At 41.5% G+C, this 23,748-nt stretch overlaps 1 protein-coding gene across 1 annotated transcript in view; it reads right to left on the reverse strand.

Moving 5' to 3' along the window:
• MAP3K20 (mitogen-activated protein kinase kinase kinase 20) overlaps positions 1-23,748 on the reverse strand; it is a gene marked incomplete at its 5' end in the record, with an annotated part of 211,727 nt that overhangs the window by 17,574 nt on the left and 170,405 nt on the right. The window contains one exon of the mRNA XM_082260669.1: positions 756-872. Within this exon, the coding sequence (XP_082116795.1) occupies positions 756-872 (117 nt within the window). The remainder of the gene's footprint in view (positions 1-755; positions 873-23,748) is intronic.

The raw sequence follows: 23,748 nt of genomic DNA on the forward strand, positions 1-23,748 counted from the left end.
AGGCCAATAAATATAAGCGCTGAATAAGGTTAGTATTCCTTTACTTTCTCACCGAGACTAAAGAAGCATTTAACCTTTACTATCTGGGGAAAGGGGGAGAAAACAAGGCACAAAATACTTGAATTGAATGGCCTGCCAGAGTGTTGGCTTTAAATGCAGTGTAAGTGCCCCACAGGCAAGAATTTATTTTGTACTTTGCTTTTTTTTTCTGCAAGAAGCTGCCTTTGCTGCTGTGTGGACTCCAGCTGTCTATAAAAAAATCAGTGGATGCCTACTCCAAGAAACAGTGGAAGCTAGGCAGCGATCATCACAATATGTCACAGGAAGACTGAAATAATAATTAAAATATGGTACACCAAGAATGTAAAATTGGGAAAGTTGCATTACATTTTTTTTTTAAGAGCAGTCACCAAAGTAATGACTCACGATGTGTATTGGAAATATATTCCACTCTTTAATATGTATACAATTTTATCAATTCAGTACTGCAATGCAGCCTATACAGCAGGGACATACTGTAGCTATGCAAATGAAACAAGGCGTGAGACTTTTTACAGCACACAGAGGCTCCAGTCATTTTTAGTTATGACACTTTCATGCCTTTTTCAAAGATGAAAATAATTAGAATTTTAACATATTGTTATACTGTACAATACGCTAAGTATATTGTGTTAAAAAAAGAATAGAAAATGGGATTACAGAAAATGCGTTATAAGCTCAGTGGGGATAATGTGCTGGCTTTTAACATCACTTACTTTAGTCATCCTCAGCACCTCGGATTCTGCCTGACTTCTGCTGAATGTCACGTCCTTTATGTACGTTATAGCAATTTCATCTCCATCTAACTCAATGTACATTTTCCATTTGCAGTCCTGAGATTAAGAGACCATTTTAATTTGGAAACAAGAAAATAGCATCTTTTATTTCTCAATAGCCTTCTATATATAGAGCTAACACAATGCAACAGAGAGAGACACAAGGCTTACTACATTTAGCGCCTGTAATGGATTGTACCATTGTGTTATACAAGTTACAGAAAAGATTCTTTGTATTAATTGGCTATAACTGGCCATATGCGGATATGACCTGGCCAGGAGTAAGCCTAGGGGGCATATTCATAAAAAATATAGTGAATTGAAAGTGAAATGTTATCCAGCAGCTGCCTTAGCTACTGAGCTGGCCAAAAAAGGTATAACAGTAAGTGCCCCTGGTTACCAGCAGCAATTTACAACATATGCAAATTAGGATTTTAGACTATAATCCTCAATTATATTGTGTCACATTTGCAGCAAATGTACCCTCAGGCAATTGTACCATATCAAATGTAGCTGCTCTTTCTAGGAACCAATGGTGAACCAGTGAAAATATCAATGACTCACCAAATGAAAACAAGGAATTAATAAAAGTGAGTAAATGTAACATTGACCATGGTACACTATATGGCCAAAAGTGTGTGGACACATGACTATTAGAGATGAACTTGGATTTCCTCCAGAATCAACTCTAACTAAACTTCCACTTAGCGATCCTTTGAGGTCCAATCAGCTGCAGGCTGCGTCAATACCATCCCCGCAGCATAAGTAAACAAACTGTTGGGATGCTGGTGATGTTGGTGCCCTTATAAGGACAAATGTCTATATTGAGTCAATGACCTTGAATTATTTAGTCAATTAAATTGACTAAAAATGGGCATGTGTCCATATAAGGGCACCAACATCACCAGCATTCTACCCCTTTGTTTACATGTTCTGCAGGGTGGGAAATGACCCAGCCCTCTGCTGATTAGACTTATAAAGAGTGCAATGTGGAAGTTTGGATAAAGAGGAGTTTAGAGGACACCTGAGCACCTATACGAGTTTCCTGGACATCCCATTCCAAATCCATATCTATTAATATGGAACTGGCTCAAGCTTTGCAGTTATAACAGCCTACACTGTTTTGGGAAGGCTTTACAGAGTATTTTGTATATGTAAGAATTTAAGCTCATTTAGGTAAAAAAACATTAGTGAGGTACTGATATGGGGCAGAAAGATCTGGCTTGTAATTGGCGTTCCAATTTATCCTAAAGGCATTCAATGGCATTGAGTTCATGTCTCTGTGTAGGCCACTTGGGATCCTCCAACAAACTCGTCAGACCATTTTTTTGAACCTGGCACAACTGTCTGAATGTATGCTGTAGCATTATTAGTACTCTTCACTGGAAATACCGGAGCTCAACAACTTGGTGCGGTATTTTGGCCAGATAGTGTTTTAAATAAGGTAAATGTTACAAAGGAATGGAATTCATAATAAAGACTGAGCAATCTAGATATTAAGAGAATGGCAGTAACTGTGCCTTAACTGGGTGAACATGATTATTGGTAACCATGTTTTTAATCTTAAGGTATTTTTTATTGAAAAGTGTTTTTAACAGGACTCAAATTGAGTTGCTAGGTTCATAAAAGATAATAACAAAAACATATGTGTTTAGAAGAATAGACAAGATCATTTTTTCATCCTGGAAGTATTTTGAACAGTCTGAGTTAGACTTTATCAGAGGAGCACATCTTTACTGGGTGGCGAGAGAGCGGGGCACAATAAGGTTGCTGAGGGCACCGATTGGCTGCCTCCTGTTATACAGGGTGGCATACACAAGTCCCGACATTCGGCCCTTGTGTACGTGGCTTAAGTTTATGTGGAGGTATTCTTAAAATTATTAAACACCAACTATTTAATTTACATTATCCCTTCTCTTTCTATACGTGGATAATGCCACTGTAATTATTTTAATTAAAAAAAATATCTAAGTACCTTTTTTCCTAATCAACATACAGTTGTCACATGGCGCAGCTCTTTCCCAGCCTGTCTGCAGGGAAACAGTGGCAGGAGAAGCTTCTATCTTCCTTTAATAGCAATAAACTGTTTTAAATTGATATACAAATATATATTTGAAATGCAATCTTTATTATTTTTGGCAATAACATGGTGTGGGCAGATTTCTGCCAGACCTCGGCTGTGTCACGCACCTCCAGCCTGTGTCTTAGAATAAGAGAGAGGTGAAGCCTCTATCAATAAAGATGTAATATCCCACCCCCATTGTGTTTAACTGGTTAAAGATGGTTAGTGAGCAGGAAGCAGGAGGAAAGGAGTCGGCTGTCATTTACCACCATGTATACGCCCACATGTCTGTCTCTATAGTCTAATGGGCTGCTCAGATGTGATAGGAAGGAAATGCTCAGGGTAGAAATACACTGAAAACTGAACATGTGCACTAGCTGCCATCACTGTTCTGCAAAATCCCCAGATGCAGTGGGGCATGGAGAGACAGAGAACAGCAGGATCAACCAGTTTTTTTGCAGAATACAGAAAAGTAATCTGGGTGAGTATGAACAGCATTGAATACACCATTTATTGATCCTATTTAACCCCTTCATGCCAACGTAACACAAATATACCGCCCCACTAGACTGGGTTTCTTTCTGTGGTGCCGCATATTTGCGTATCTCGCTTTGTACTGGGAGAGCGCCGAACCATAAGACGCAAAACTCCAGATTACCGGTCACCTGATCGATGTGATTGGCTATCACAGTGATCAGTCACTGTGAAGCCCGCCCCATGTTTTCTTTCTCTGTAAATAGTATATTTTATGTGTCTCTCTCTCTCCTTGCAGAGGAAAAAAAAAGTGTGTTTAAAAAAATAAATGAAAGAATAATGAAAAAAAAAATAAAAATAAAATAATTTTTTTGGAGATAATTTTTTTTTTAATTAGTATCAGTGTCAGTTAGTGTCAGTCTGTTTTAGGTAGGATAAAAAAAAAAAAAAAAAAAAGAGGAAAAAGCACACCTTTATTTCTGGGCTGTACTATGGGTACATACAACAACTAACTAATTCATATACTATATTACCAAAAGTATTGGGACACCTGCCTTTACATCCACATGAACTCTAGTGGCCTCCAAGTCTTTGTCCGTAGGGTTCAATATTAAGTTAGCCCACCCTTTGCAGCTATAACAGCTTCAACTCTTCTAGGAAGGCTGTCCACAAGGTTTAGGAGTGTGTCTATGGGAATATTTGACAATTCTTCCAGAAGCGAATTTGTGAGATGTGGACAAGAAGACCTGGCTGGCAGTCTCCGCTCTTATTTATGCCAAAGGTGTTCCATCGGGTTGAGGTCAGCACTCTGGGCAGGCCAGTCAAGTTCCTCCACTCCAAACTCGCTCATCCAAGTCTTTATGGACCTTGCTTTCTGCACTGGTGCGCAGTCATGTTGGAACACGAAGGGGCCATCCCCAAACTGTTCCCACAAAGTTGGGAGCATGAAATTGTCCAAAATATCTTGGTATGCTGACGCCTTAAAAGTTCCCTTCACTGGAACTAAGGGGCCAAGCCCAACCCCTGAAAAACAACCCCACGCCATAATCCTCCCTCTGCCAAATGATTTGGACCAGTGCACAAAGCAAGATCCATAAAGACATGGATGAGCGGGTCACAGAGTCCTGATCTCAACCCAACAGAACACCCTTTAGGGTGAATTAGAGCGGAGACTCTGAGCCAGGTCTTCTCGTCCACATCAGCGCCTAACCTCACAAATGCGCTTCTGGAAGAATGGTCTAACATTCCAAAAGACACACCCCTAAACCTTGTGCACAGCCTTCCCAGAAGAGTTGAAGCTGTTATAGCTGCAAAGGATGGACCAACTGAATATTGAACCCTACGGACTAGGACTGGGATGCCACTAAAGTTCATGTGCATGTAAAGGCAGATGTCCCAATAATTTTGCCAATATACTTGTATAGTGTATGTGGTATTGCTGCGATCGCAGGGAGCAGGTGAATAATTTTAGGTTGTTCTTTGGTGGTAGGTTATGGTAGTACCAAAAAATATACAGCTAAATGTAGAAAAAATGAATTTTTATTAATGATTATTTTGGGCCAGATTTCCTTTGATACTAGAAAAAAAAAATCAGGAGATATCCTTTACCATTTACCACCAAATGAAAGCCTTTTGTCCGGAAAATAAACAAGGTATAATCCACATGGATGCACAAAGTAGTTGTGATGAAATGTACGGTTTTACTAACATATGTCAAAGTTGCAAAATTGTGCTTAGGCATTTAGATTTGTTTTACCTTTAGGCGCAAAGGGGTTAATGATGTGGATCTAATGACACTTTAAAGTAATCCTGTCGTAAAAGAAACTGCTGACCAGCTTCTAAATAACAGCAATACCCCTTATCACAACTGTCCTCACACAGACTTTATGCTGAGGAAAAAGGAAGAGCTTGGGCCTGTTCATATCTTAGCATGAGCGAGCCCACCAGGAAGCTGTCAATGTACTGGGCCAATCATTTGTGGCTGAGACATTCCCCACCTTGCAACCACACATTTTCACCACACGTATGTTTACTCATGTTGTTTCGGACTGGGATCCGAACATGCTCAAGTTCATCCCTACTGAGAAAGAAAGAGTGTTTGTTTTACTAGGTGTGTTACATTATGGGGTGCATAGGGCAGCACTGTCAAACACTGGTAGCTATTGCACTGTGCAGCCAAAGATAGGCACCCTGTGCAACTGCTATAACAGGAAAATGGAGGTAAGATTATGAAAACTGAGGTTGTTAGTATGATGTCTATCTGCTTGAATATCGGTTTCTTTTATCTCAGTTTGGGTAACCCAAAGCACCAAGAATCCAGAGAATAATTCAACAGGTTCACTAGGAGTGTACACCCTGAACTGTGATGTGACTTCTTAAAGTTTGCCATAGACCGCTCGTATTTTTGGCAATTCCTGCTGATTTACAGACACTCAAGTTGTGGGTAGACCACTCGGGTTACCAAAAATGTATTTAGAAGTTGACTGAGCTGGGTGCAAAATATGGGCTAGTGATTGCATCCTATTAGATGTAGTTAGTGTTCAGATATTCAGGCAGCCGCAGGTGCTGCACCTGCCTGAATACAAAAGCCAAACACAAGTAAAAATGGGCTGCTGAATACAGATATTCAATGGGTCACTAAAATTATCACTGGCAACATTGGAACTGGTTCGGTAGCACTTCACAAAACAGGCATACACACCCTTTAGAAGCGAGGGGCAAACGCCTAAGAGCCCAAAGTTTGTAATAGAAAATAAAATTCTTGGGCAGAAAAAAAACAAAAAAAATGTTTCGGGAGCCAAACAGACTCCCTTTTCATCAGGGCTTAGGAATTTTAACTGTGCTTATTTAGACTCAGATAAGCAGATACCAATTTGATCTGTAATGTGATCTGCTTGGAACAGTACAGCAAATTAGTCTCCTTTCCTGTACTCATTACAGCTGGCTTAACCTGCCCTTTTAAAACTGGTCTTGTAGGCCTGCCGAGCCCCCCCCCCCCCCCCAGCCCATCTCCGGGCACAAGCTATGAAGGTAATAACTGTATGGCCCGTTCAAACCTGAGTGATTTTCAGCTTTAAAACGTTCAGCTTTGAAGCTCCAAAATGCCCAACAAGCAGAATTCCATTAATTTCAATGGCCCCTGTTTACATATGAGCATTCTGTCGTCTGAAGCAAAACACCTGAACCTCAAAGTACATGAGCTTCTTTTTGGCAGATTACAAGTTTTTGGCCCCATAGACTTCAATAGAAACACCTGACTTGGGCAGACAAACGCTCACTTGGGCAGAAAAACGCTCACTATTAAGCTCTCTAACCCTTATCTCCCCCCCCCCCCCCAGTGCTTTCTATTGGTTAAACAGAAATGCCTGAAGGTGTAAAACTCTTGTAATGCACTTCTAAAAGCCCCTTTCACATGGTTCCGTTCCGTCGACTGAGCCGTTCTGCTGAGTATCCGCTGAGCAGGCGGATGACAGCTCTGTCTCTGCTCTGTGTGCGGAGACGGAGGTGTCAGGTCCCTGCTGTCCTCTATGGGGTCCGTTCTCATCTGATTCAATCCGCCAGACGGATGGAAAATAGGGTTTCCATCCGTCCGGATTTGACGGACAGGATCGGATTGGATGTCAGCGGACATGTGTCCGCTGACATCCGCTGCCCCATAGGGCATCACGGGGCATCCGTTTAGATCCGCCTGAAAAACTGACAGCCGTATCTGAATGGACCATATGTGTGAAAGGGGCCAAAACGCTTTAAAAAAACCTTGTAAAAAGCTGGGAAAAGAAAAAGTCATTAAATCGATACGCTCAGGTGTGAATTTAACCTAAATGAAAAGGCATTTGGTTGGTGCACACAAAGGGGCTGATTTACTAAAACTGGAGCTGTGCATGGTAGCTTCTAACTTCAGTTTGTTCAATTAAGCTTTTACAAAAAAACCTGGAAGCTGATTGGTTTCTATGCAGAGCTGCACCAGATTTTGCATGCTCCAGCTCTAATAACTCAACCCCATAGTGTATATATTTCCTTTTTGGCCATGAAGAATGTATTTGAATGCTTCCCCCCCCCCGGAGCTTAGTTTTAAGCGTACCCCAAATGACACGCAAGAACCTACTCCAGACGGCTGTAGACCAACACAGGGTTTAATTAAGTTTCTTTGTTGACTAACAAGGTCGAGTGCAGGGGATATTTTCTGCAATTTGTATATTGTTAATTGCCCCTCCAACTGTGTACCTTCCTAATTGGGTAAAATTGATTGAGCACTTATCATTTTGTCTTTTTGTTTTGACATAAAGTAATGTTATTTTAGGGTATAACTTAGATGTTTATTATTATTATTATTATTATTATTATTATAGATGCCTACAAGTATTAGGAGTAAGCTGACATTACTGATATAAATTTTAAAACAAAAGTAATATTTTTCCCCTCTTTTAATGATCTCAATTAGGCATTTAATATAGAGAGCATCCATGAGGCCTAGCACACAAATTTTGACTCACTTCCTAATAGAGAAGGCCAGCACTGCCTGCATGCTTGTTCATAACCTGTACCAACCAAGTAATTAAAGGGTAACTCCACTTTCGTGGGGGAAAAAAATAGCAACTAAAGAAAAAATAATATAGCGTATACTATTGCGACACAAATCATATTGTAATTCAATGTTATTAAAAATGACCTTTCCTTTTCAATCTGCAGCCACTGTAATTTTCTGAAAATGCAATGCAATATGGCTGCCTGGAGTTGTTCTGTACACAGAATGTGTACTGACCACACCCCAGAAACATCATTTCCTGCTTGTGTGATTGGCTCACCAATTTTCCCAAAAATGATACAAGTCAGATTTCTGGCATCCCCTGCAACAAAAATGTCATTTTTGGTGAGATATTCTCAATAGGAACACGTCTAAAGGGATGCAGGCCTAGCAGCTTTCCTCATTAGAGCCCTGCAGGTGATTGATAATTATAATAATTATGAAACCACTCCAATTAGATCCACTCAGTACAGAGGAAAAAACAGTGATTTCTTCAGAATAACAAAAGGTAGGAATCTGCAACAAAGGTTGTTATAATCAATGCAATGTACAGAGATCACCCAGAGGGGAGTGTTTTATTCTCAACAAAAGTGGAGTTATGCTTTAAGATAAGTTCATCTATACTGCAAGATGACATCTCATTTATGAATCTTTCAGCTGTGTGTATAATCTGACCTCCCCTTACCTTACCTTACCTGCCCAGCCTAGAAATACATCGTAGACATACTAGGGTAATAATGAAAGGAGGGGGATATTTTTGGACTTTGTATGAGACTCATAGACAATTGAGCCTCCATCTCTATATGCAAAAAAAATTAAGGTTTAGACACATCCTCAGACGATTTGCAGCTTCAGAAACAGTTTGAAACCTATTTGTAAGTTACACTTTTGAAAGGATACCTAGTTGTGTTAACTGGATATATTGTTGTTTATATATATGTACTCTTTCTAGATACATAAATTGCACCTGCTCCTGATGAAGTGACTTTTCACGAAACGCGTTGAGCCCTACAGGAGGTAATCTCATTGTATCTAATTGTTTATTATCCCAAAAACTTATGCTCAAGATGTGTACCTATAACAATATCTATTATCAGGAGACTACTTGATTACCTTTTTACCATTGTAATGGTTATACTGTACTATTCACGTCTATCCCAAATGTATTGGTTATATGTTTTTATTCAGATCTATTGGCGTCATCACTGTTACCAGATGCTTCAATAAAATAATGACTCTTCTATACCTATCCATTTTTCCATGTTTACAATACGTGTTTATATTCATAATTTTACGTTGGTCACACACCTCATACAAAGATACTAAGGTAATATATGAAAAACTATACCTTTCCGTTTAAATGTCAATCTGATTTAAATACAACACAGTTTTACATCTCATTGTACAGGTTGTACACCTCATCTACACAGGGTTTGAGTCATGAGTTTAAGTTTCAAAGCCATTAATATTTTTTAAGCCTCAATGACTCTCATCGGGTTCACAGACATATAAATTTGATTCCAGGAGTGTGCTAGGGGGCCCTAGAGATTTACGAAGAATCGACTCATGGGGCTCACTTATTTTCGAATGGATTGGCCTTAATGGCTTTTGTAGGACTGGGATTGAGATGATCAAAGCCCTAAAAATCCAATGCAGTTTACAATACAATTCTCCTGGGGTAAACTATGGTTTATTCTCAATAAGTGATAGGAAGCCATTATTGTACTCCTGTAACAAGATACTCTATAAACTATTGTATTATATCCCATAATATCATGTGATGGATCATTCTGTAGTAAAGTGTGCAATGATTGTGAACACATTACGGAAAAAGTACATGTGAACCTTTCCTACTGCTTTCATTACAAGGAACGAACATTTATTTGCCGTCAAAAACAACTGGGTAAAATGAAATGAAAACAACACACGTGGAAGAAGAACATTTCATCATTTTTATAGTTAACAACTAGTAAGTCAATATATGGTCATGGGTCAGCAGATTTCCCTATTTGCCTGTGAGGCATGCAAAGCATTGATCAACAATTCATTTTAAGCATGTGAGCTATAGAAGCTTAAAGATGTGATGGATTAATCTAGCATAAAAAATGCACAATGTGCTATGAATAATGATTTTCACAATGCTGAATGACTCTGTCATCTGAAAATAAAAAAGAGTGAAATTACATCCACTGAAATGTGAAGTAGGTTTTGTTTGACATCTGATTATCAGTCTGTAGTTGAAAATGAAGACATGAAGCATTTTATGGTGGATTTAGAAATTTTCCTCAATTACATTTTTTTTCTGAATTAATGAATCGGACCTGCAAATGCAAAATTAGGGCTGTTTCAGACTGGCGGCTGGAGCAGCAATCTGCCCACCCAGATTGTACGCATGGTGTGGCCGCAATGCTTTGTTTTGTGGCATTCCTAATTCAGGGTGCACAGTTTGACTAAGCTTGCAGTTGCAGCATGATCCCGCAGTATAAAATTGCCACAGAATGCTTTTTAGAGGGAGGCAAACAGTACTGCAAGTCTGAAAGTGGTAGTCCAACCCAAACTTTTATTTTTAGTTTTGGATAGAATGGGGGATCGTTAGAACTCCTGTTGTGTATTTTTTTTCTGCTATCTGGGACAAAAGACATTTCTCCTCATTTAGCGCTTGTGTATCCACTTCAGCTCTGGAAGGTTTTACCCCCTTAACCACTTAAGCCCCGGAGGATTTGGCTGCTCAAAGACTGGGGCCTATTTCGCGATTCGGCACTGCGTGACTTTAACGGACAATTGCACGGTCGTGCGACGCTGTACCCAAATGAAATTGACGCCCTTTTTTTCTCACAAAGAGTGCTTTCTTTTGGTGGTATTTAATCACCTGTGTGATTTTATTTTTTGCGCTATAAACAAAAAATAGCGACAATTTTGAAAAAAAATAATATTTTTCAAATTTTTTTATTTTGTTATACGAAATTCCCAAAAAAAAAAAAAAGTAAAAATCAATCAAATAATTTTTAACATTTTAGGCCAATTTGTTTTCTGCTACATATTTTTGATAAAAAAAAATTGCAATAAGCTAACTAACTATGGGAAAGATTTATGTAATTTGTATTGTTTTTTTTTAACTAGTAATGGCGGCGAGCTGCGATTTTTTTTGTGGGACTGCGACATTGCGGCGGAAAGATCGGACTCTTGACTGACATTTTTGACACTTTTGGGGGTACCAGTGACATTACTACAGTAATCAGTGCTATACATATGCACTGTAACTGTAAAAATGACACTGGCAGGGGAGGGGTTAACTTTATTGGTGATCAGTGGGTTAAATGTATCCCTAGGGGCGTGATTCTAACTGTGGGGGGGGCGTGGCTTGTGATGTAACCAAAGAGTCACACGATCCTACATAGCAGGATCGTATAGTCTCTGCAGTTACTTCAGGGAGAATGACAGATGGCTGTGTTTACATCAGCCGTCTTCCCTTCTCCCTCTCCAGCGGAAGATCGCGAGTGGGAGCCGCCGGTCACACACGCGGGGGCGCCCGCGAACTAGCGGGGGCGGGAGCGCGCCTCCGGCGGTGCGCGCTCGCCCCTACGGGCTCCTGGGCGAGCGACGTCAGTTTGCCCAGGAGCGGCTGACCGCTCGGCGGTTGCCAAGTGGTTAATGACTAGGCCATTTTTTGCGAATCGGTACTCCTTTTTTTTTAACTAACAATTGTGCGGTCGTGTGACGCTGTACCCAAATACAATTGATGTCCTTTTTTTCCTACAAATAGAGCTTTCTTTTGGTAATATTTGATTTTGCGGTTTTTAGATTTTTTTTTTTTCTGCGGTTTTTAGATTTTGTGCTATAAACAAAAAAAGAGCGACAATTTTGAAGAAAAACAATTTTTTTTTAACTTTCTGCTATAAAACATTCCCAATAAAATTTTTTTAAAAAAATCAAAATTTTTTATCAGTGTAGGCCACTTTGTATTCATGCTATACTTGGTAAAAAATCCCAAAAAGCGTATTTTAATTAGTTTGCACAAATGTTATCGCGTTTACAAACTATGGGATCGATTTTTGCACTTTTTATTTATTTATTTTATTAGTAATGGCGGTGATCAGTGATTTTTAGCGGGACTGCGACATTGCGGTGGACAGATCGGACGCCTGACATTTTTTGGGGACCAGTGAGATTAATACAGTAATCAGTGCTAAATAATATGTACTGTTACTGTATAAATGATACTGGCATGGAAGGGGTTAATACTGGGGCTAATCAAGGGGTTAAATGTATGCCTACTTGTGCTTGCTAACTGTGGGGGGGGGGCTCTGTGACAGGCAAAGAGAGATCGGTGTTTCAGCTTCGATCTCTCTCTGCCTGTCTGACAGAAGAGCCGCTGCTTTGTTTACATAGGCAGGCGACTCTTCTGTCAGTGTCTCTGAAGATCGCGGAAGGCCGGCGGTGATCAAGCCCGCTCCTCCCATGGTCTGACTCCCGCTGTATCTAATCCCAGCAGGAACGAGGCTCCTGTGGCGCACGTGCACCGTCGAGACCGCGTGTGCATAATAATGTAGATCTACGTGATTATGTGCAGCCGAGCCGACCAGCCGCAGTAAATCTGTGTGGGGCGGTCGGCAAGTGGTTATATGAGCGTTTGTTTCTTGCATTTGAAACACACATCTAGCACATGTCAGCAGTTTCCCATTCACTTAAATGGAGTAGTGTAAAAGACAGTTCAGAGGCTGCATTTGACCTGCTTTGCATTGGGTTTCTTTGGAAGTAGCGCGCCATATTGAGGTGTGTTTGAATTGCCAGCAAAGCAGGTTAAATAAAGCCTTTTCTTGTAAAACACTGCAGTTTGTATTCAAATGCATTCAGGCAGCATTGCCTTCAAATAGACACTGTTTTTTAACTAAACACTTGTCAACATGAGTCCTTGCTATCACACAGTAGCACACAGTAAGTGCGCCACTGCCAGTTACATGTATTTCTGTCTGGCGTCTCAGGTCAATCGGCGCCGTTTTTGCAGAGGAGGAGGGGCCTGGTCACCGGGGGGAGGATTCTTTAGGGTTCCGGGCTGCAATGCATGGAGGCGCTACACGTGACACGTCAATGTGCGGTTCGTGGCGATTGTGCCAGATCTAGGATCCTCCCCGGGTGCCAAATGGTCTAGGTACGCCCCTGACAATGACAATAGCTTTACTAGGCCGGAAGTAATGGATAGTCTACAGCAACAAGCTGATATGGTTTCTAGCTTTCCCTAATCTATTAAGGCCACATTTACATGTCCTAGATGCCCATAGTGTGGCAAGTATACCTGCGGCAAGGATCCAGGTGTTCTGATCAGTGGCTTCTCCTCAGCCTGATCATCTGAATGACAGGCTGAAGAGAACTGGGGCTGTCCGCAGCTGTAAGCACATATTTACACATTCAGCAGTTACCTGAAGTTAGAGACAGATGTCTGATCTCAATCTATCTGTGCCAAGGGAAGGTCACCTGTCCCTAACTGCAGGTAACCCCTGGATGTGTGGATACACATGGATACATGCTTATAGCCCTGGCTTTTTTCAGTCTGTCATTCAGTTGTATGGCTGAGCAGCCACCACTGATCGGAACACCTGGGATCCCAGCACAGGTATATTTGCCACACCATGGTAATCTGGGCTGCGTAAATGAGGCCTATGAATCAACATTAAGGCTATGTTCACATCTAGGCATTGCTATTTTTACAGATGTTTTAAAGGTGTTTTTCAGGTGTTTTTACAGCATTTTTAGATTGAAAAATGACCAATGAAAAAAAAAAAACGCCTGTAATCTACCAAAAGAGAAGCTCATGTACTTTTTTGAGCGCCAGGCGTTTTGCTTAACCACTTTACCACCGGAGGATTTTGCTGTCTTCCGTCCAGGCCACTTTTTGCGATTCGTCGCTGTGCGACTTTAACTGACAATTGCGCGGTCGTGCGACGCCGTACACAAACGAAATTTACGTCCTTTATTTCCCACAAACAGAGCTTTCTTTTGGTGGTATTTGATCACCTGTGCGATTTTTACTTTTTGCGCTATAAACAAAAAAATAACAATATTTTTCACATTTTTTTATATGAAATTCCCCCCCCCCCCCCCAAAAAAATTTAAAAATCTAATTTTTTTTACATTTTTGGTCAATTTGTTTTATGCTACCTATGTTTAGTAAAAAAAATCGCAATAAGCGTATTTTGATTGGTTTGCACAAAAGTTATTGCGTTTACTAACTAAGGGAAAGATTTCTGTCATTTTTGGTGGGTTTTTTTTAACGCGTAATGGCGCTGCTCCTCCCCTGGCCCGACTCTCGCTGTGAATGAACACAGCGGGAGCGAGCCTCCGGCGGCGCGCGAGCGCCGCCCACAAGGGGCGGAGTCCAGCGACGTAGGTCTACGTTGCTGGACGGGATCGCGGCACTTTGCCGCAGTAGCCTCCATGTGAGCGGGGCTAAAGTGGTTAAAGCGGAGTTCCGCCCCCCCACCCCCCAAAAAAAATTAAAAGTCAGCAGCTACACATACTTTAGCTGCTTACTTTTAATATTAGGACACTGACCTGTCCTCGAGTCCAGCAATGCCAGCACCGTAGCCGATGTTTCCATCGGCTGTCGGGTGCTGCCGCCACCATTGTCGGTAAGGGAAACCCGGCAGTGAAGCTCGGTAATTGGCCACAAAGCAGAGGGAGGTGACGGGGGCCAAACCCCTGACGAACCTCGCCGTGGCGACGTTCGACGAAGTGGGGACAGGGTACCTGTCAAAAACAGATACCCGCTCCCACCTTCCCCCTGGAAGGTTTCAAATGTGGAACCGGGGGGGGGGGGGACAGATAAGCGGAAGTTCCACTTTTGAATGGAACTCCGCTTTAAGGTGACAGAATGCTCAGATGTGAACAGGGACCATTGAATTGAATGAGATTTGTCTTGTTGGGCGTTTTTAGAGCTGAGGCTTAGAGCAGAAAATCAAGATGTGAACGGAGCCTTATACTTCTTTCTGGATTTTCCTGCATACCTCTGGAGTAAATTAAGAATGTAATCATCAAACTTATCAACTATTGTGTGATTCCATTATTCCACCAAGGATGTTCCATGTTTTTCACTGGCCCTTCAGTACCACCTAAGAAAAGATCGCCTTGCTTTATGAGCATGGCTCAGTGCTTTGAATTTTTGTCTAATTTTGGGACTGTGTTTACAATAGTGACACTCATGGGCCATTATCTAGGGCAGCAAGTTTAGTGAGGGGGGGGGGTTTAGCATTAATATTTTAAATGTATAAATTGTGCTGTTGGAAATCTCGGGGGCCCATGAAGCCTACAGGACACGGCCCCCTTCCCTCGGTGAAAGTGATTGAGGACAAAGATTTATCAGTCAGGGAGAAAGAAGAGGATAAGCTGGCAGCGCTGCAAGGGGAGGCAGAAGAGGATGGATGTCTGCAATAAGACAGTACAGCCGGACTTCCTGCTCAGCATGTGCCTGAGACTCTCTTCTCAACTGATGGGGTCCGCGCCCAGTATAGGAGCGCTGGTCATACTGCCTTATCAGTGGACCTGCCCCTCCTTACTTTGTTTCCTTCTATTCATTTCTGGACTGGCTAACTTTAGCATTTTAGCTTCACATAGAAGAAACTATTCAGATTTCAGCTGGGGACAACTGACACAAGTTCAAATATGTAAATGGAGTAGTGTGTATTACTTTTTCTGCACCACCTATTTAATCTCACATGTGGATTTTTTTTCACATAGTTAGGTCGAAAAATGACACAAGTCCACCTAGCTCAACCAATAAAAAAAAAAACACAACCATACAATCCCATACACACAATTTTATATCCACAGTTGATCCAGAGGAAGGCGAAAAACCCCAGCAAAGCATGATCCAATTTGCAACAGCAGGGGAAGAAATTCCTTTCCAATCCCCCGAGAGGCAATTGTATATTCCTTGGATCAACTTTACCTAGAAATGTTAGTACCCAGTTATAATATACATAAGGCAGAGCTAAAAGAAATAATGGGAATGCAAAATGATGTAACCCGGAGCAACCAAGATAACATCTTAACTCAGTGAATTGTCCTGAATATTCCTTAGGCTCATTCCGTAAAGTACTGCAATTATGATGCTCAAAGTTCAGCATCCCATAACATCGGCTCCTATTGATTTTTGCACTCTTTTCAATGTCTTACATTCATACCAGAGATGTATTTTCCTGCAAACTGCACCAAAGACCCTGTGTATCTATGGTCACATTTTAAAATCATATATTCATTTCCACATTGCATTTCAGTTATTTCTAACCTACACCAATCTTGAAATTTCGAAAACTTCACTCCCCTGAATTCTGTGACCTGTATTCACTATGCTCTGTGAGTAGGCACTGCTGTGTCACGCATTTCACAGAGCCTGCCTTCTGAACCACAGAGGTGCGGAGGAGGAGGAGTTTTAGGGGGTGGAGTCAATACAGAAATCACGGTTTGCAGGCAGCAAGGTACCATGGGATATGTAGCTCTTAGAAAATAAAAGTAAACAGCAGAGGAGAATCGGCAAAGCATGCAGGGATTCCAGGAAATCATGGAAAGAGATGGCCAGCAGACGGTTATAGTGCCAGGATAGTTTACAGACGGGTATGGTGCGAGCTGATTGGAAAAAAGCCAACATGGTACCAATATTTAAAAAGGGGCTGAGATATATCCAGGGTAACTATAGGCCGGTCAGCCTAACATCAGTAGTCTGCAAGATTTTTGAGGGGATGTTAAGGGACCACATATAAGACTTTAGTAATGAAAACGGTATTGTTAGTAGTAATCAGCATGGATTCATGAAAAATCGTTCTTGCCAGAACAATCTATTAACCTTTTATGCCTGTGGATGTGGTGTATCTGGACTCTGCAAAGGCCTTTGACACCGTTCCCCACAAACGCTTACTGTTCAAACTAAGGAAGGTAGGTATGGACCATAAGGTGAGTACCTGGATAGAGAATTGGCTCCAGGGGAGGTTGCAAAGGGTGGTGATTAATGGGGAGTACTCAGATTGGGCGGGTGTGGAAAGCGGGGTCCCCCAGGGTTCTGTCCTGGGGCCAATCCTGTTTAATTTATTCATAAATGATCTAGAGGAGGGGATATCGAGTAAAATCTCGGTATTTGCGGATGATACTAAACTAAGCATGCCAATATCTTCTGGGCAGGATGTGGAAACCTTACAAGCAGACCTCAACAAAATAATGGGGTGGGCAACTACATGGCAGATGAGGTTTAATGTTGAAAAATGTAAAGTAATGCACTTGGGTGCCAGAAACCAGAAAGCAAGCTACTCACTAGGGGGGGGAACCTATGGGTGAGTCTAGGATCGAAAAAAAGGCTTGGGGGTACTGGTAGACAACAGGCTTGGCAGTGGCATGCAATGCCAAGCCGCTGCAAGCAAAGCCAACAGAATACTGGGATGTATAAAAAAGGGGATTCATTCCAGAAATAAAGAGATTATTCTCCCACTCTACAAGACTCTGGTCCGGCCACATCTGGAGTATGCTGTCCAGTTCTGGGCACCGGTCCTCAGGAAGGATATGCTGGAACTGGAGAAAGTCCAGAGAAGGGCAACAAAAATAATTAGGGGAATGGAGGGCATCGGCTATGAGGAAAGACTACAAGCACTGAACCTATTCTCTCTTCCTGAGAAGAGACGATTGAGGGGGAATATGATATCAATGTACAAATACTGTACTGGCAACCCTAGCATATGGAAAAACCTATTCAGAGAAAGGGAATACAATAAGACACGTGGCCACTCACTAAAACTAGAGGAAAGGCGGTTTAACCTTAAAATATGCAGGGGGTTCTTCACTGTAAGAGCAGTAAGGATGTGGAATTCTCTTCCGCAAGCAGTCGTATCAGCAGGGAGCATTGATAGTTTCAAAAAACTATTAGATGGGCACCTTAAAGACCACAACATACAGGGGTATACAATGTACGGTTAACAGCAAACACACACACACATCATAGGTTGAACTGGATGGACTGATGTCTTTTTTCAACCTCACTAACTATGTAACTATGTAAGACCGGTAGAACATAAAATATGAAGGGAGATTAGATCAGTTTTATAGTTATTTATAATGCTGATGCTATAAAATGAATAAAGTATACTGTGACTATATATTTCCTTTAACACATTGTACTACAATACCTAAAAGTGAACATAGCCTAATACTTTACAGCACAAATGGCAACCACCCCAACCTATATTTGGCCTTTGCAGCAAGGAGAACATGGAAGGGCGACGCATGTCAAAAAACCACAAACAAAAATTCCCAGCTCACTTACCAGCCAGCCTGCAACAAACCTAATTGGCCCTGTCTAACAGTTCACGTTAAAAACAAGGGTTTTCGTTTGCACACATTTGCAAATACATGCGTAAGCTGCAGTGGCCACGTCATGCTCCCCCCCCCCCCCCCTCAGTGTACTACAGTCCTAACTTTATAATTCTGAGTCTCCTGAGTTGGAGCACATATATATATATATAATATGAAAGATTCTCAAAATTATAATTAGGACTGCAGTACACTAGGGTGCCATGACGTGGCTGCTGCAGCTTACGCATATATTTGCTAATGTGTGCAAACGCAAACCCTTGTTTTTAACGTGAACTGTTAGACAGGCCAATTAAGTTCTTGCAGGCTGGCTGGTAAGCGAGCTGGGAATTTTTGTTTGTTGTAATACTGTATAACATTGCTTTCCTAATGTATCGCCAAGCTGGGCAGTATCTGAATTATGCCCACTGGCTTACACAGAGTACAACAAAACCATCAGGTTCTTTTAACAACTGAAAGGGCCACAAGCCACATGCAGCAGCACATAACAAGTCATTTTAATTGAAAGCATAATCTGATTGGTTAACATGACTCACAACACATTGCTGAACCTTTTTAACACAGCCGCCACGGCCCACCAGGTACAATTTTCTCTGGAGATCCATAGGCAGTGCTAAACAACCCTATCTATTTCCAGTACTGTCCCAAACATTAAGGCCAACAGCTGCGGCAACCTTTCTTTCCACACATATTAGATAACCAATTCAGCTTTTGTAACCCAGCAGAAAGGACTCTGTGAAGTAACAGACATTTTTTAAGATGAAAACATAAATCTTAAAAAAAAAAAAAAAAATCCTAAATTTCCTCCTGCTATTATTAAAAGGAGTTTCATGTTAATGATGTAAGCTTCCGCTGGCTGTTGTAAATTCTTTGCTATTATCAAGCTCAGCTGCTGAGACCCGCTGTTTTCAGAGTCATAACAGTTACGGCACCTGGGTTATTTATCATTATGTTAAACCCCGTTTCACTTTATCCTTTTCGGATTTAAAAAGCTCCATAATACAAGTGAGGATAATTTGCTCCTCTTCTTTCATAGCTGGCATGTCACGACCCTCCGCAGCATCGTCTCATGAGACAGTCTTATGGAGAGCAAAAAAAAATAAAAAAATTAAACCCACCATGCAAAGACGTCTCTCCCAAAAATTCCATTAATAGTCCTCTCTTAGCACATGTAGGTTCCAGGGTCTGGGTCTAAAGGATGTTTTAATCTCTTCAGGAAAACAATGTCTCATAATGATGTAAAGGACTACTGCGGCACTGATGTAAAAAATCATAAATTATTCAGCACCTTTCACTTGGCACCACTGTGATATCCTCATTAGCAGTGGCTCACAGTGTCTGTCAGATGGTGTCCATACGAACGCCGGCATCACATTGTCTTTGAGATGTGCAGCTGGTTCCATGACACTGCCAGTATATGAAAACATGACGCCAGTTTGTTTTATTTAGTGCTAAACCTTCCAGTTTGTAAAAACAAGGCTGACACAGAGCCTGACATGAGGCAGTGAAAATAATTAGCTCCCATTTTCTCAGGCTCCTATTTCCTTCTCCCCGCTGCGTTTTCTTTCCACTAAACCACCACATGTCAGTCGAAATGGGAGGCAATTAGTGGGCTCATTTCAGTCCCCACAACTGTGCTGAAAAGAAAGTATTTATGATGGCACAATGAACAGCTGAAAGATTAAATAACATTTGCCTTTTGAAAAGAAAATGACTTCAAGCTAAATGGCCAATTTTTGATTATTCTCAAACAAGCTTAGAGTAGTTGTTTTTTTTTTTTTTTAACTACAAGAAAGGAAAATGAGTCATTTTTTTTTTTTAGGTGGAAGAATCAAATAAATCTTGACACTGTAATGCAAATGACTGATGTTTTATTGCAAAATATGTAAATGTATTATACCCTTAACAATAGCGCGTGTCTGAGGTCAGGCGGGATTGGTACTAACTAGACACTGTGCAGACAAGGTTACTACAAGATTGCAATTTTTTTTTTCTATGTGTGTTGCCGGCGTCTGAAACAAGGCCTTTGGGTATTCTTTAAGATTAAATGGAATTAAGACACATGAAGCATACTTTTAATGGCACAATATATGTTTCAGGAGAGCAAATAGTTCTGAAAACATCTTGGCTGACATGTTTATAAGGGTCCTGACATGTTTTCATGAGTAGATGACATGGATCTAAATTAAGAAGGGTAGAATAATGTTTCTTTTCAACCAGGTATTTTTAATTAGAGCTCTGAAATATATCTTCCAAGTATATTCTTGAAGTCTTTTTTAGTCTCTGAGCTTTAATTTCCTTTTTCATTTTTTTTTTTCTGCTCATGTTCAATTATAAAAGATAAAACAGACACAGCTTGACATATACTCAGTCTTTGTCCTAAATCGAATACATTGAATTAAAAGGATGTTTTCAGGAGAACTTGCTGCCATTGATCCCTTCATGCTGGGGGAGTAAAGAAGTGGACTAGAGCAGGCTTACAGACAAACTGTACAACAATATGTTACTGGTTCTAAACTAGCATCTAAAGCTACCATTAACTTAAAGTGGTTCTAAAGGCTGAAGGTTTTTTTTACCTTCATGCATTATATGCATGAAGGTAAAAAAAACCTTCTGTTTGCAGCACCGCCCAGCCCCCCCATTCCTTACTTGAGCTCCCTTCGATCCAGCAATGTTCACAATAGCCTCGGCCGCCCCGGCACTCTCCCCTCTCCATGGCTGAGACAGCAGCAGGAGCCCATTGGCTGTCAATTACAGCCAGTGAGCCAATGAGGAGAGCGGGGGGAGCCACAGCTCTATGTGTTTTTTTGGACAAATAGAGCAGTGGCTCAGAAGCGAGCACATAGCGTTGCCCCCAGGGCAAGAGGCTTTCTCTGGGGGCACTGCTCGAGGCTGAGGAGCAAGGAGCACCGGCGGGGGACCCGAAAAGATCAGGGCTGCTCTGTGTAAAACCACTGCACAGAGCAGGTAAGTATATCACGTTATTTAAAAAGAATAAAAACAAAGATTTAATACCACGTTAAAATGCCACGTCACACTAGTGAACCCGTCAAGGCATCAAATCGGCAGTAACAGGATAACTGAAGAGATTACTCCCCTGCTCCTACCATGCCTACCTCCCTTTCTGGCCAAAAGGCTACAGAGCAAGGACAGGGCAGCACAATGCTGGTAGAGCCTGAGGGGAGCAAAGCTGCAGGAGAAGATCGGTATCCGTGTTGCTGAGTAGCCATCTAGACCTAATAATTCAGCAGATGGATCATACAAAACCTGGGAGATAAATGATCTTATGTGCTGCATGTTTGTAAAAAAAGGAGTAATAATTAATCAGATGGATCATACTAAATCTAGCTGATTAACTATCTTTTGCTCTGGGTGGACATGCATGTTTGCGTCTCTACGGAGGTAACAGGAAACAGCAATCGACCACTAAATATCGTGACTCTTCCCATAGGAAAGCATGGGCAGTGATATCTTCCATTATTTGGTAGGGCCTACACACAATGGACTGTCCCTTATCCAACCAGAAAGACAGGATCTGGTGATGTTCTGGAGAAAGCTAGCAATACACACAGAAAAATATGTACAAAATTGGATTTAAAAGGAACCTGTCAGGGCAGAAACATGTGAGCTTCTATTGCTGACTTATTTTCAAAGATGCAAGTTCTAGAGCCGTCCTCTCGATTCTGCCTTTACTACCAGGTAAGTCAGTGACCCAGAAGAAGTTATGGAAGCAGCGAGGTCTGAACTCAACTTCATTCTGTTTTCAGGTGAGTGACCAACTGGATGCTGAGATGGCAGCCAGTAACAGGCACCTTAAAGCGAGTTAGACAGCTCTCAAATTTCCATCCTTCCAGGTTCCCCTTAACACACTCATAAAACTTGCGTTCCTACTGCTGGAAGACCTCTGAACTACCAAACTGCCATTTCTCTTTCTAATTGTCTAAGATTCCTAGTTCATCTTAACAATAACAACGATAGTATAGAGAAGAGCAACACCGCTCAGGCCGGTCAGTGTCCACAATCCAAAATAGGTTCTGAACCTCGGCTCGCCACCGCAAAGAACATATGTGAAGGATATGGTCGCACACCAACAAAGGATTAGATGAAGAAAAAGTTCTTTATTCACATATGTGGTACAAGGTACAGCAGGGTAGGATATAGTAGACGCGTTTCACATGAATGCTACGTGCTACGTGTGAAACGCATCTACTATATTCCTACCCTGCTGTACCTTGTACCACATATGTGAATAAAGAACTTTTTCTTCATCGAATCCTTGTGGTGTGGGACCAATTCCTTCACATATAATAACAATGATAGGACATTTTTTTTTACACGTTGAATACATTTCGTTTTTGGTGTGGCCACAGAATTTTTCAATGACAGAATAAATGGCACTGAATTTCGGCTTTGCTGGATTACCGTTTTTGCACATCAATGCTTTTATCACTGCCTATAATCTTGAATATATTTTAGTTCAGCAACGCTGTGCAGCAGACTCATCATGTATGAGCGAAGAATGATTAAACTGGTCACAGGAAAAGTTTTCACCACAGGTCCATCAAGTTGGAAAAAAATGGATTTTTGTAAGATCTTACCTTAAAATCCTTTTCTCTTAAGCTCATTGACAGACGTAGTCCTCCTTGATTAATATCAACTCGGGTTATACTGCCCTCTACAGGAGTAGGACTAGACAGGAAAGAAAACGTTCTGGCCACACCTTAGGGGCAGTCCCAGAGGGTATATCCTCTCACTTCCTGCTACAGCAAATCAGTTATGTCACAAAGCAGTGTTTAGAGAATTTAACCCAACCCAACTCAAAAACAGAGGGGCGGGTACTACGTCTGTCAATGAGCTTAAGAGAAAAGGATTTTACGGTAAGATCTTACAAAAATCCATTTTTCTCTGTCGCTCATTGACAGACGTAGTCCTCCTTGATTAATATCAACTCGGGACGTCCCAAAGCAGTGCCACAAATGAGGGGTGGGATAAAAAATCAAAATCCAATCTAGAAGGCCCAACCGGTGCCAACTAGAAGTCTTAAAGGCTCATCAAATCAAAAGGTGAGACTCAACTGAAATTCCAACGGAAAAAAACCCTCGAGGTAGACTAACCGGTCTCATCAAATTGCGGCCTGCAAAACCTTGCGGCCAAAAGAGGCATCTGACGATGCCATCACATCAACTTTATAAAATTTTGTAAAGGTATGCACCGACGACCAGGTAGCCGCCTTGCAAACCTGGACCACTGACGCCTGATGGCGGTAGGCCCAGGAAGTACTGAGCGCTCGAGTGGAGTGCGCCTTAACAGGGAACGGAGGATTCCGACCCTTAATAGAATAAGCCTGTACCACCGTCTGTCTAATCCATTTGAAGATAGTCGCGGCAGATGCAGGCAACCCCTTTCTGGGGCCATCCGTGATCACAAAAAGTGAATCCGTTTTACGGAACAATTCCGTAGTCTTCAGGTATACCCTGATTGCCCGAACTACATCCAAGGAATGCAACGCACATTCCCGAGGATGA

The sequence above is a fragment of the Pelophylax lessonae genome (genome assembly GCF_965119305.1).
Source record: "Pelophylax lessonae genome assembly, chromosome: 6".
NCBI classification, from domain to species: domain Eukaryota; kingdom Metazoa; phylum Chordata; class Amphibia; order Anura; family Ranidae; genus Pelophylax; species Pelophylax lessonae.